General features: G+C 34.7%; 1 protein-coding gene across 1 annotated transcript in view; it reads left to right on the top strand.

Moving 5' to 3' along the window:
* LOC149794341 (rRNA 2'-O-methyltransferase fibrillarin-like) overlaps positions 1 to 7,950 on the top strand; it is a 37,201-nt gene extending 29,251 nt beyond the window's left edge. The window contains exons 9-10 of the mRNA XM_089968490.1: positions 3,898 to 4,043; positions 6,153 to 7,950. Coding sequence (XP_089824616.1) covers positions 3,898 to 4,043; positions 6,153 to 6,177 — 171 coding nt within the window. The 3' untranslated portion in view covers positions 6,178 to 7,950. The remainder of the gene's footprint in view (positions 1 to 3,897; positions 4,044 to 6,152) is intronic.
* The last annotated feature ends 5,928 nt before the right edge of the window (positions 7,951 to 13,878 follow it).

Raw genomic sequence — 13,878 nt, 5'->3', positions numbered from 1 at the left:
ACTTACCAGCCAAACAATAAGCTTTTTGGTGTAATCATTACCCTTCTTTCATCTTTCAGCTGTTTACACCTTATTCTTACCTGTATATGGATTGTGTTTAGGTACCATAAATAAGCAACAAAAATGCTTTGTCATTTTTCTTATTATCTCTTTCATCACACACATATACATTACAAGAATATGCTAAGATATTTGATTTATAGATAAGAATATTGTAAGTGTGTGTTTATCAGATGTTGAGCAAAACAGGATTTATAGATGTGGCTCATGGATATTAGAAAACCGAGAAATATTCGAGGGGAGGGATGTTTTTAAACATTAAAACAAGTTATATGAGGAAAAATGAAAATCGGTACTGCCTAACAATTTGTAAAGGAACAATAAGAGATAATTAAATTTTTCACTCATCATTCTCATTGTAGAATTTGTCAATGTTATATTTATGACCATTCAGTATAAGATGGACATGTAGACAAGTTAAAGTGAGCATTGTATATATGTACATAATTTGTCAATATGTTTTGATTTTTATCCTGGTACTAATTACAAGGATTTTGCCCATATGCCACAAGAACAGTAAACAGTTGCAGATACAAGCTAGTAGTAAATGTACATTTTTAATAGTTTATAGTAATTATGGCATGTAATGCATAAATGACACTTTTGGCATGTAATGTATAGGTGACATGTTTGGTGTGTAATGTATAGATTACACTTTTGGCATGTAATGTATAAATGACACTTTTGGCATGTAATGTATAGGTGACATGTTTGGTGTGTAATGTATAGATTACACTTTTGGCATGTAATGTATAAATTACACTTTTTAAAGTTAGATTGTGCTTTTTTTTGCCACCTAGGTTATGCTTACACCTTACTAGGAAGGTATAGAAATGCTGTAAAACTTTGCTATGGTTTATTGCCAACAAGGTTATTTTATATGTAAAAATAAGGTCATACAACTAGTTTGTTTTTGGTAAATGGAGGGGGAAAATTTAGTTTTGAAGAAAAAAATTTCATCAACTAAACTAGTTGTTTTTTTTTAGCAAACCAGGAACACTCATATTTTGTTAGGTCTAGTAATCAGTGTGGCAACTATGTGCTCTAAGCTTCTCTTCAATGCCAGTTTCACTAGAGGTGTAAATTTGCTTTCAAAAGGATATGTTAATCTGTTGCCCAGGTTAGCAGTATCAGGCCAACTTGGGACTCTTGTTTACCAAACTGACAGAAAACATTTTGGCATGAACTTTTTTCACTATTTCTACAAATAATGCTGTTAGATCCACAGAACCATTACTAGAAATAAAAAACATTCAATCTGAATTCTGAAAAAAAAGTTGAAAAGAATTTCACCAAATTTGGCAAAATGCATCATGGTTTACAAACCGGTAAAACTTGTACAAACAACGTGAATCTTCCATCAGATATGGCCACTGTTTCTAAAATTGGAAAAACTATTTTCATTCTCAAAAACCACTTATAGAAATTGACAAAATTTGACAATAAATCCTGGAGTGAAATCATTTGAATTTTATACAAATGATGCTGATCCACCAACAAATATGGCTGTCATTATTAAAAATAGAAAACCCTTTAAATGACTTCTCAATACATGCTCAGCAGAATCTTGAATCAAATTTGACCGAAAACAGTCTGGCATGAAAGCTTTGCAAGTTTAGCAAATGATGCTTATCTAGCATCAAATATAGCTACTTAAAACAGAAATACCTTTAAACAGATGAACACATTTTGATAAGATTTGACATAAAGCAACCTTTGACCTTCTAAATTATGCAAATCTGCCATCAGAATTAAGGAAAAGAATTTTTTAGTGACTTTTCTTGAAAGCACCATGGTTAAAGAAATTTTTCAGTTTTCCACAAAAGATGCTGATCAGTTTTTCAATAAAACCTTTAAATAACTTTTCAGAAACTGAAGTTGACTGAATTTCACAGAATGCTTTCTAGTATAACGTCTTTGAAGTTTGCAGAAATTATGCAGATCCTTGATCTAATAATACAGCTGTCATTACTTTAAAATAATTAAAAACCATTAAATGTTAGAAAGCATCATAGTAACCCAAACTTGTGGTAAACTGCTTGCATTTGGATGCTAGATGTATGCAACAAAAATGCACAGTAAAACCCGCTAGTTTTATTAAAATCGGACATGGACTAATGGTATCAGTCTTGAGATGGTCTGATTCATGACGAAAATGTGCAAAGGACCAAACATCATCGCTATTTAGTATTGGTCTTACGGCAGGTGTTTTATTGGGTGGTTTGACTAATATAGTATCATTTATTTTCATGGGTATCAATTTGCATAGTGTTTGATTTTTTAAATGGCATTTTCATAGTGTTTGATTTTTTAAATGGCATTTTCATAGTGTTTGATTTTTTAAATGGCATTTTCATAGTGTTTGATTTTATAAATGGCATTTTCATAGTGTTTGATTTTATAAATGGCATTTTCATAGTGCTTAAAGTCATTGTTTTGCTTATCAGTGTTTACATAATTGTATTGTAGGTATATACTTTTTTGTATTAACTACTACAGATACCCAAATAAATAACGCAAGAGGATAAAACTATGCCAACAATGAACAACAGCTGCTTTTATTATTAAAAGATTACCACCTGTATGAGAATACAGGTCAAACACCTGTTGGGATCATTCACTTACACTTAAAACCAAAGCAAGCCAATACACACTTAAGATAATTAAAGTACATGTGTGTGATAACTTCTGTTAAATCCTGTCCGTAAAGTTGCACTATCAATTCACCTTCTGATGCCCATGGCATTAACATAATGGTTAAGTTTGACTTACATCCCCAATTTGGATAAGGTTTTGATTCCACCTGTGAACCAAAAATGTGACCAGCTGCCACTTGCTCAGTGCAATTAGCAAACATTGTCAACATTTGATGTGTTCAGAATCCATTAGAGTGCTTGCTGACTAATGTGAAAAACGATTAAATAATTCCTTTGTTTAAATCAACATGTACAAACCCAATTCAGCCACTAGAGTTTACCTAAAACTTCATCAATGAAGTCAGTTCATGGTGAGCGGATAATTGCAGCTCACTTGAAAATGTGTGAAAGATCCGACATGATTTACTGTGGCTTTGAGAATGCTGGACATGTTTTTGAAACATTCCTACAGACACTTGTGTATACCAGTAGACTTGATTGACATGATGTTAATTGGTTGGTTTTGTCTGAAATCATTGAAGTACTTGAATACTCTGCAGTAATTAGTGTATATACCTAGTATTCATTTTGCTTCAAGCAATACTTGTTTTTTCTTTTTTTACAGTTCAATTGGATTAAGCATGCATAAAGTTAACTCTGCCTTCAGGAGGACTGTTTTTTCAGTAACAGTTTCACTTGAATGAAGATTCACTTTGAATAAGTGTTAAATCTAATTTTCATATACAACTATCATTTAATTATCATTTATTTCATTGTCAGCAGCAATTATGTTCAAATACCTAATGCATTTTCTCATTTTTGTCGATCCTTACGATATGACAGATAGATTCATGGCAGTGAGTGCAAATTACAGATACCAGATAGCATATTGAGATATGTGTTTATTGAAACAATATAATATGTTTCATAATTCTTTTTTTATCAAAGTATTAAAGTTTTAAAAAAATGTACACACTAATATTTTATTAATAGATTGTAGAGTTGGCATTGATTTATCAAATAGATTTGTTGATCTCTAATCAGGTTAAGAAGGGGGGTGGCGCTTCTTTATTATATGTGGCTATTTTGTTGCCTGGTTTTTCAAATTCAGGGTTCAGGACAAAACCAAATTCCATGGAATTTGGTACCACATAAAAATAAGTGGTACTAAAGTATTTTAATTTTTCTTCTCTCTTGACAGGCCAACTGCATTGACTCTACTGCAGCACCTGAGGCTGTCTTTGCCGAGGAGGTCAACAAGTTGAAGGCAGAGAAGATAAAACCTCAGGAACAGCTTACACTGGAGCCTTATGAGAGAGACCATGCCGTGGTAGTTGGTTGTTACCGGTAAGTAGATATGTGTGTATAAAATATACTGCAACCATTCCAGATTGTGCCAAATTATAACAATTTCAGTGAAAAATCCACCTTTCAAACCAAATTGATGAATTCTACATAATGAAAATTGTACCAGATAAAACAATTTAATAGGAGTTTCTGTGTGGATGCGAGGGCAAATGTATTTGAGTACCAATATTATAAATTTGTACACAGAGTTTAGTTCCTCAGTGTAAAGGTCAGTATGAACTCAAAATAAAATCGGTCTATTGGACAGTAATTAGGTGAAGTAGCTATGGTACGTCAGTTGGTAAAGCATAAATTCATAATCCTTTGGTTTAATTTTTAAAATATTGTGTTAAGAATAATGAAAACACAAGGTTAATAGCATTCAAGTCCTAGCAAGATTCCTCAGGAATTTTCCATACTGAAATAAACTACTGACTTGTCTGTTCAGTGAAAAAGTAGCATGGTATGTTTAAAGAAAAATAATGTGGTAAACTGGTATACCACTACTACCATGCACATTTTGTGTGTGTATGGTGGTGTGTGTGTGTGTGTGTATGGTGGTGTGTGTGTGTGTGTGTGTATGGTGGTGTGTGTGTGTGTATGGTGGTGTGTGTGTGTATGGTGGTGTGTGTGTGTGTATGGTGGTGTGTGTATGTGTATGTTGGTGTGTGTGTGTATGGTGGTGTGTGTGTATGGAGACAGAGTCATATTTACAGATGTGCAATTGCATATTGAAAAAATACCCAAGACAAGTTGTCACATAAATTCAAATGAATACAATCTCAGTTGCTTGATTGTACCTTCATAAAAAATGGTTTGTAGGACACTTCAGATTGGCATTGAAATCTAGATGTGATTTACTTTTCAAACAATCCAGTTATTTTCAACAATTTCTTCCATAAAAGGTGTCGTCTTTTGGGCTCAGAAGAATGGATGATAAAATGATTTCTGTGTTGTAACAATTTCCTTGACGTAGTTATAGAGTTGGTAAATTCTGAATAAATTTCACCCATTTTTTTATTTTCTGTATTATATGTTGCAACATCGAATACAAGGAACTCAAACTGTTTGATACTCTCCTCATTCGATGCACAGCATTTGTTAAACTGCTAATTCTACAATTTTGGCAATTGAAACATGGCTTTTTTCTTCTCCGTCTTTTAATGCCCATAATTCATCACCCTCATCTTCTGCTATGTACATGAAGGAAGCTGAACCTGACCTGTCTCACTCCCCAGTAATCCAGCTCAATTTAATGTCAGACACTGGTTTGGTCTGACATGGAACTAACAAAATTTGTGTTTTTGGCCATCTCCAACAACAGCTCCTTCTCTCAAATCACTGGACAAGTCGTTGAAATTGGTCCCTTTATGCACTGACTTATAATATGTGCAAATCCCTGCGTGCAGAGAATTTTTTTTCTTTGTACTGTAAATTTTCTGAATCACATGAATTAACATGTAGTCACAGCGAGTCTGCTACAAGTGTGTAACATGACTGATTCATGTGAAAAGCAAAATGCATCTAATTTGAAAACTCGAAGCAGTTACCACAAACAAGAATTATAAAAAGTAAAAGCATCAACATTTTCAAATTTACTCTATGAACTTTCAGGCTTGACTCGACTTTTTGAGCTGAGTTAAATGCATGCAGGTATAATCTTACATATTAATTTAATAGTTCTTCAAAACACAGGTTAATATTTGCCATCAATAAATGTCACTGTTATTGTTGTATATCACAACTGATGAACAAAACTAATATATAATTTGCTTGGCACACTAATGATTTACGTTCTTGTCTGCTGGTGCTTAATTATGTCCAAGTTGATATCCAAAAGCTTCCAGTTTTTAAGCATTATGTTAATCATGCCTTAATTGGATTAGATTTCCAGCATCCACATCTTCATTTGGAGGAGCTTAGGCCCTGAATTACTATTTTCATTTCGCTACACAAGTCTTCTGTTTCTGTTGTCGTTTTTAAGCATGCATTTATCACTAAAAGAGATCCTGAAATGGGTGATTGTACAAAATATGCATTTAGTTTGCATTATTGTCATAAAGTAGCCATAGAAAACAATGTCATATCTCTTTGTCTTTTTTTCTTCAGGCCACCTCCGAAGAAAACTGGGTGAACTTGTGAAAACAGGTCAATCTTGAAATTTGTAGACTCTTGAGACAAGACTGCTGAAAATGATGTCTCATGTTAATCTTGCAGAAGAATTTCCTGAAAGCCCACAAAACACAACATAGACTTTTTATGAAGGACTAATTGGGATGGAAGGTTTTTGTGTTTCAACGAGCTCAGACTATAGTGGCAAGCTTGTGAATTCTGTAACAATTTAATTAAAAAAACCCAAAAAACTTTTCTATTAAATTAGAAGAATAAACCTATTACATTTTTTCATGTGGATGGGTTTTTCAGATATTATTTTACTTGTTGACACTGGTTGAATTCAATGAAATAACTGTAATTGGTCAATAAAGAACATTTTTCTTACTTGTATATTATATAATTTGGTTGAAATGAAGTGAAGAGAAACTTGTTGGTTTTAAAGAAAATTATTCTTTTTACATGGTGTATATTTAGAATTTTTCTCTTTAAGGTTTCACTTCAAAATATTATTTTGCACATTTGGAGTTAGTATCAACTAAAGTTCACTGATTTCTGTTATAACGATAATCTGCTTTTTCAGATCATTAGCCTCTTAGCAAATGGAATGATTGTTTTGAAGGCTCCATTTTTAAAGGAATGTAACAGAAAATCGCATTGTTTTGACCATAAAAGTATCATCTTTAGAAATAAAGCATCAATTTATGAATGTGGCAAAGAGCAAGTAAAAAGAAAATGTTTTCACATGACATATTTATACATTCTTTAGTGAAAGAAATTTTGATCTTACTAAGCACAGTGAAAGATGAATAACTGTAAAAAAATTCTTACTTATTTCAAGTCAAATAAAGTTATTGAGATAAGTTTCTAAAAAAATAATAGAGCTCAGCATTTGCTTTTTTTTATCTGAAGGACATTGGGTTAGCACAAGAAAACCTTCCAAGACAAAAACCTCTGTAACTTGAAATCTTGTAATAAAACTACGTTTCTTGTCCCAAATATTTTCTTTAAATTTCATATAATTATCACTCTATAAACTGAAATCTTTCTTTTTTGAAAACCAAACAAAATGTACAGACCCAAAAGTCAGTTTTATACTTAAATGACTCTCGTAAAAGTTTGTGGCCAATCAATAATATTTATACAGCCTAAAATCAATGTGAAATAAAACCAAATACTATTGAAATAAATAAAAATTCAGTGAAAAAGTCTTTATATCGCAAATACTGTACACAGTCTTACAAGATGGGTCCCATTGCAAACAACGTAGACCCTGATGTGTGAGCATATAATGAACTGGCAGAGAAGGGCCTACATTGTTGGTTACTGCTAACGAGACTACATAGACCCTGAGTTGCTGGTACATTATGCAGCTGACATGTGGGTCTATATTTTACTTTTTCTTGGCCATTAATATTTTATTCAGATGTTTAAAGATTAACTTTTGTATAACCAGACACCTGATCACTTTAATTTCTTAGCTGACAACGAACTTTTAAAACTAAAAAATCCCAACATTTTTTATTTGGTTGCAGATTATTTCAGTTTTTAGATATTTTAGACATTTCACTGTACCATCTTCAGAATATATATGCAAGTAGTATTTCCAAATATCAGAAACTTCAGTGTAAATGATGTTTACATCATAGAATATCATGTTCATCTTGTGTGTGTGTGTGTATGTGACTTTGAATGAAAGAGGGAAGAAGGAAGTGACCTGCATAACATGAAATGTTGGATTAAGATAAAGTTAAATCGTAAAAAAGAAGTCATCGAATATATCAACCATCAGTTATCTGCAGCTTCAGTCTTTTCATTTTCCCTTCCCACAACCACCACACTAGGTAAACAAGTAAAAAAGTTTGTTATATGAATGTTACTACTGTAGTAATCAGATGCTAGTAAAATCTTGACCGTGTTGCTTATCAAGCCCAACAGAATTAAGATTGAGACAAACGTATATGCATAAAACTAGCTTCATGTAAAAACCAAGCTACAGAACAACCTCTCTTTATACCGAAATCATAGTCGGAAATTATTTTATAAAAGGACTATATCCCATAGTTAATCAACAATGCTTTCTCACCTCTACTTTTCATGTAATGCAAGGCAAATACTGACACCAGTTTGCAATTAAAAATAATTTTGATATTGGTCATGATATGAGTGCAAATGCAAGGATACTATAATTGTTATTACAAGGATATTACAAGATGTTATGAGTAATTGCAAGGACCCTATGAGTGTAATTGCAATAATTTTACAAGTGTAATTGTAAGGATACTATTGGTGTAATTGCAAGGATACTATCACTACAATTGCATGGATACTTGGAGCGGATTTACATGCATACTTAAGTGTAATTGCAAGGATACTACAAGTGTAATTATAAGGATACTTTGAGTGTAATTGTAAGGATAATATTGGTGTAATTGCAAGGATACTACAAGTGTAATTGCAAGGATACTATTAATATAATTGCTTGGATACTTCTGAGTGGATTTGCATGGATAGTATAGTGGAATTGCAAGGATACTACAAGTGTAATTGTGATTTGATGATACACTTGTAATTGCAAGGACCCTATGAGTGTAATTACCAGTGTAATTGCAATAATGCTATTAGTGTAATTATAAGGATACTATTAGTGTAATTGCATGTGTACTATTAGTATTATTGCATGGATACTTTGGATTTGCATGGATACTATAGTGAAATTGCATAGATACTATAAGTAATTGCAGTGATGCTACAAGTGTAATTGTAAGGATAGTATTGGTATAATTGCAAGGATACTATGAGTGTAATTGCAATGATGCTACAAGTGTAATTGCAATAATGCTGCAAGTGGAATTGCAAAGATACTTGCACATACAGGAGTGCAAATGGATATAATAACTACATACAAAGTGTGCAAACCTTTCAAAGCATATATCATGCTTTCATTTATTGCATCTTTCCTGCCTTTTTTAATAATATTCAAATGCCTCTAAAATGGATCATTGGGGGACGGGGTGCATTAGAAACTTAGGAAATTAGTATTAAACAAGTTAAAACCGGGCGTGCAGCTCAAATGAAGTTGTTGTAATCAAGAAATAGAAGAAACCTGTTCATGAAATGCCTGAATTTGAAAGGGCAAAAGAAGCATTTTTGCAAAGAAGTAAAGGCCTAGTGTATTTCTAAGTAAGCTGGGTCAGGGTAAATTTGCATGTTATATATCAGATCTGCTGACACTGGCCTAGATTCAAGCACTTGATGACAGTGTCCCGTGTTTTATGTAACTTTGGCATCCAAGCATCCTAATAATATATTTTAAAAAGTTGCAGGGTCTATCTTGACCTTTACTGACAAATTCTTACTAAAACATGAGCTTGCAATTTTAAGAAACAGAATCCCTGACTGGCAAAGTGGAGGTAGCCTTTTTCATTGTTTTGTTTGTTTTTATATTGCAAGGAAAATTAACCTGAAATGGAATGGTGTTGCTTTATTGCTACATATGCGTATCTTCCAGATATCAGAAGTATAAACATGTACACAAACAAAAATACAAACCAGGTTTACCGCTATTTTTTATTTTTTTCCGGCAGTACGTATCACGGTGCTTTTCCACTGTATCCGGTATGTTGGTTGTTTATTTAGTAAGGAATGTACAGATATTCTCGAGAAATCTTGGTACCACATAATTGATATCAACATTGTGTTTTCATTGTTCATGACAACATATTTCAGCAAAGTAACTTTCTTTTTGCAAAGTGGTTGTTTCTATCAGAAGTTAATGGTGAATACTGTTAATTTAGATAACCAAATTCAAGTCCCAATTAATTCGTCAACCTTTGTGTCAACTATCCAGGAGATACCTCTGCGTATTGCATTATTCAATGCCCAGTCAGTAGGACCACCGGAAAAGCGCACAGAAATAGTTAATTTTATCAACGACCAGAATATTGACCTATTTTTCCTGACAGAAATATGCCTAAAAACATCAGGCGATGAGCCCATGTGTGGGGGATCTAACACCCACTGGTTACTCCATCAAGTCGTTCCCCCGAAATTCTCGCGGAGGTGGAATTGCTGTCATCACATAGAACACCATGATAAAACGTCTTAACCACACCACAACATTCAATTTCGACCACACAATATTTGAACTAGTCCAAACCACACTCACACTGGAGCAAAGTTCAGTCCATTTTTCTGCCTATACCGCCCTCCTAGTAGAAAAAACAAGCTGGCTGACTCTCACTTTTTGGAGCAGTTTCCGAATCTCCTGGACTATGGTAATTCGATAGGTGGCAACCTGGTTATTCTTGGAGATTTCAACTTTAACTTTGACTGTACCGGAAACCCAAATACATCAAAACTCATAGATTCCATTAATGTTTTCAACCTGAAACAGTCAGTTAATCAACCTACCCATAAACACTGTCACATTTTAGAATTGATTCTTCATAGACCTGATGATAACATTCTACGGTCCTCCCTAGTATCCCATGACCTTGCATCAGATCACCTCTGCATTATATGCCATCTTGACGTATCAGTCCCTAATCCTCCACCTTTATCTGCTACTAAGAGAAACCTCCATATGATAAATAGAACCAATCTAATGCACGACATCCAAGCTAACTTAACAACTTGCTTACCTCCTACCGCAGAACAACTCGATAACTGCCTGCGTTCATTGCTTGACAAACACATCAGCTACCAAGTGCAGAGTATCAATTCAAAAGTGTTCTCCATGGTATAGCAGTGTTTGGGACCAGCTTCGCGCTGCTAAAAGAGACCGCCGTAAAGCTGAGAGGCTTTGGCTTTCCACCAGACTCATTATTCATAAGCAAATCTATGAAGCCTCCAAGAAGAATATCACAAATATAATCCATGCAGCGAAATCAGCCCACTACACTACTAAGATCATGGAAAGTTCCAGCTGCAAAGAGCTCTTCGAGATTACTAGCAAGCTAATGTCAAGGAACAAATCAACACCACTTCCAACTACCTTCTCTCCAGTCGACCTTCCGGACATGTTTGCAACTTTCTTCCGTGACAAAGTACAGACCATTAGAGATAAGCTTGACACTACAATTTCAATTGACTAGTCACCATACAGTTTGGATACATAATTTGAGCGGCAACCATTAGCAGCATTTGAACCTGTCTCTATGGATTTCGTACGTACAATCGTAATGAAGAGTGCACCAAAGTCATGTGAATTTGATCCAATTTCAACATCACTGTTGCTTGAATGCTTAGATCCAGTATTGCCTTCACTAATTGATGTTATTAATACCTCTCTCTCATCCGGGGAATTACCTTCATTTTTCAAAACTGCCATTGTAAAGCCTCTACTGCCCAGTTTCTAATCTCCTTTTCATATAAAAAAATCTTAGAAAAGGTTGTTTTATCCCAGCTTGTATCTCACCTAAATTCAAACAGTCTTTTTAGCAATGTACAATCTGCATATCGCCCTTGCCACAGTACTGAAACTACTCTTCTAAAAGTAGTTAATGACATTCTCTCTGCGTTGGATAGCAGAAAGATTACAGTCCTCATCCTCCTTGATTTGTCTGCAGCATTTGACACAATAGATCATGATATGTTACTTCACCGTCTACAGCATGTATTTGGCATTCATGATACAGCCTTACTGTGGTTCACGTCCTACTTGGTCAACAGGACACAACTTGTATCTGCAGATGGAATACACTCCTTTGTTGTGGTGTTCTTGGACCTGTTCTTTTCATTCTGTACACTCAGTCGCTCTCAAGTGTCATACATCGTCATCCAGTGTCTCACCAATTGTTCGCTGATGACACCCAAATATACAAATCTAGCCACCCAACTGAAGTTGATGATACCATCCAAGTTGTAGAGAGGTGCATTTCTGATGTGAAATCATGGATGACATGTAACAAGCTGCAGATGAATGATGATAAAACTGAGGCCATTCTGATCACAACACAAAGACTTTCTCATTCAAATCCTTTACCTCAAACAATAAATATTAGCAACACCAACATTAAATTCCCACAATCAGTACGAAACCTAGGTGTTACTCTGGACAGTACTCTCACATTGCACCAACATGTCATGAACATATGCAAGGCTGCATATCTTGATCTGAGACCCATCAGCTCAATCCGCAAATATCTTTCAGTTGTTGCCACTAAAACTTGTGTGTTCATTAGTACTTTCAAGACTGGACTATTGTAACTCAATTCTGTCTGGTTCGTCTCAATATCTGCTCCAGAAAGTTCAAAACACAGTTGCTCGAATCATACTTAGAGTATACCACGATCAGAGCACACCTACCCGCTGCTCTGTACCCTACAATGGCTATCCATTCAATCCAGCATCAAACACAAAATTTGTTCTCTGCTACGTTTCACTGTCGGACTCTAGTCCAACATACCTATCCGACCTGACCCATGTGTACACACCCAAGATACGCTTCCCTTCTGACAATCGTATACTGATTATTCCCACTATGAAAACAGTCATATGGACAGCGTTCTTTTGCATACCAGGGCCCAGCAACGTGGAATGAATTGCCCACTGAACATAGACACAAAGACACAGTGATCACATTCAAGAGAGCTCTTAAAACTCACTTATTTCGACTGCAAGACCTAATAATGTTTCCTACCTTAAATATTCTCAGCATGTATTTTTTAATGTTTTCTAATTTCATGGTGTTTGTTTTTTGTAATCATATTTCTGTTTTTTTTTTTTATCTTATAGGTGTTGTCTAATGTTGTAAAGCGCTTAGAGCTTCTAAAGATTAGGGGCCATACAAAGTCCTCATTGTTATTATTTTTATTACAAATATAATTTTATTACATGCCCATTTAATGGCTGATCTGTATTGAACATCCGTATTGCACACCTAAAATTTCCGTATCTACCATAAACTAGCTTGTATTGTAATGGTGGGAAATTTTTTGATGTGATGTCTGAGGTGATTTTGATTTTTAACGTAGTTTTAACAATTTTTCTATCATATCGCCACGATGTCTACCACTGGGGCATCATGCCGCAGACATGTAGCATGATGTCCCACCCAGTCACATTATCCTGACACCAGGCCGAGCAGTCCTAACACTAACCTCTTAATGTTGAACGCCAAGCGAGGCAGCTGTTAGTACCATTTTTGTAAGTCTTTGGTATGACTCGGCCGCGGATCGAACCCACGACCTCCCGCATCCGAGGCGGACGCTCTAACCACTAGGCGAAATTTTGTAGAGATAATGTTTATTCAATCGTGGTCAGCCTGATACGTCACCACTAAGTTTTTGATGTATGAGCTAGACTTGCAATAAATTGCTGACTGCGAAGGATGGCATCTGCTCTGTTTATGGTATGAATTGAATTTTAATTAGAGTCCGTTCAGTAACGGTCCTACAGCTATGTTAGTGTAAGGTCAATAGCGAAAAATGAGCCGAGACAAACCAGAGCAACAATTTTAGGAAAACTTGGGCCATTTAAAACAGGTGTCATATAATGATATTTTATAGAATAATTATCAATATAGGCAGATTATTCTGACTTCGATGGGAGTGTTAGAAAAGTTTGGTGGTTCGAGAACGTATACTGATTGGCTAATCTAAACGTTGGGTTGTGTGTGTGTTCCCAGACGAAAATCAAGGTTTTAAAAAATTGTCCTCGCGAAATTAATAAATCTAAGCTGAGGCAAGCCAGACTTGAGCTTCGGGAAATAATAAGTATT

Source organism: Sinohyriopsis cumingii, chromosome 8 (assembly GCF_028554795.1).
Source record: "Sinohyriopsis cumingii isolate HCF-2022 chromosome 8, ASM2855479v2, whole genome shotgun sequence".
Taxonomy (NCBI): domain Eukaryota; kingdom Metazoa; phylum Mollusca; class Bivalvia; order Unionida; family Unionidae; genus Sinohyriopsis; species Sinohyriopsis cumingii.
Note: the sequence above shows the minus strand (reverse complement) of the source record. Positions and strands in the feature narration are given on the sequence as shown.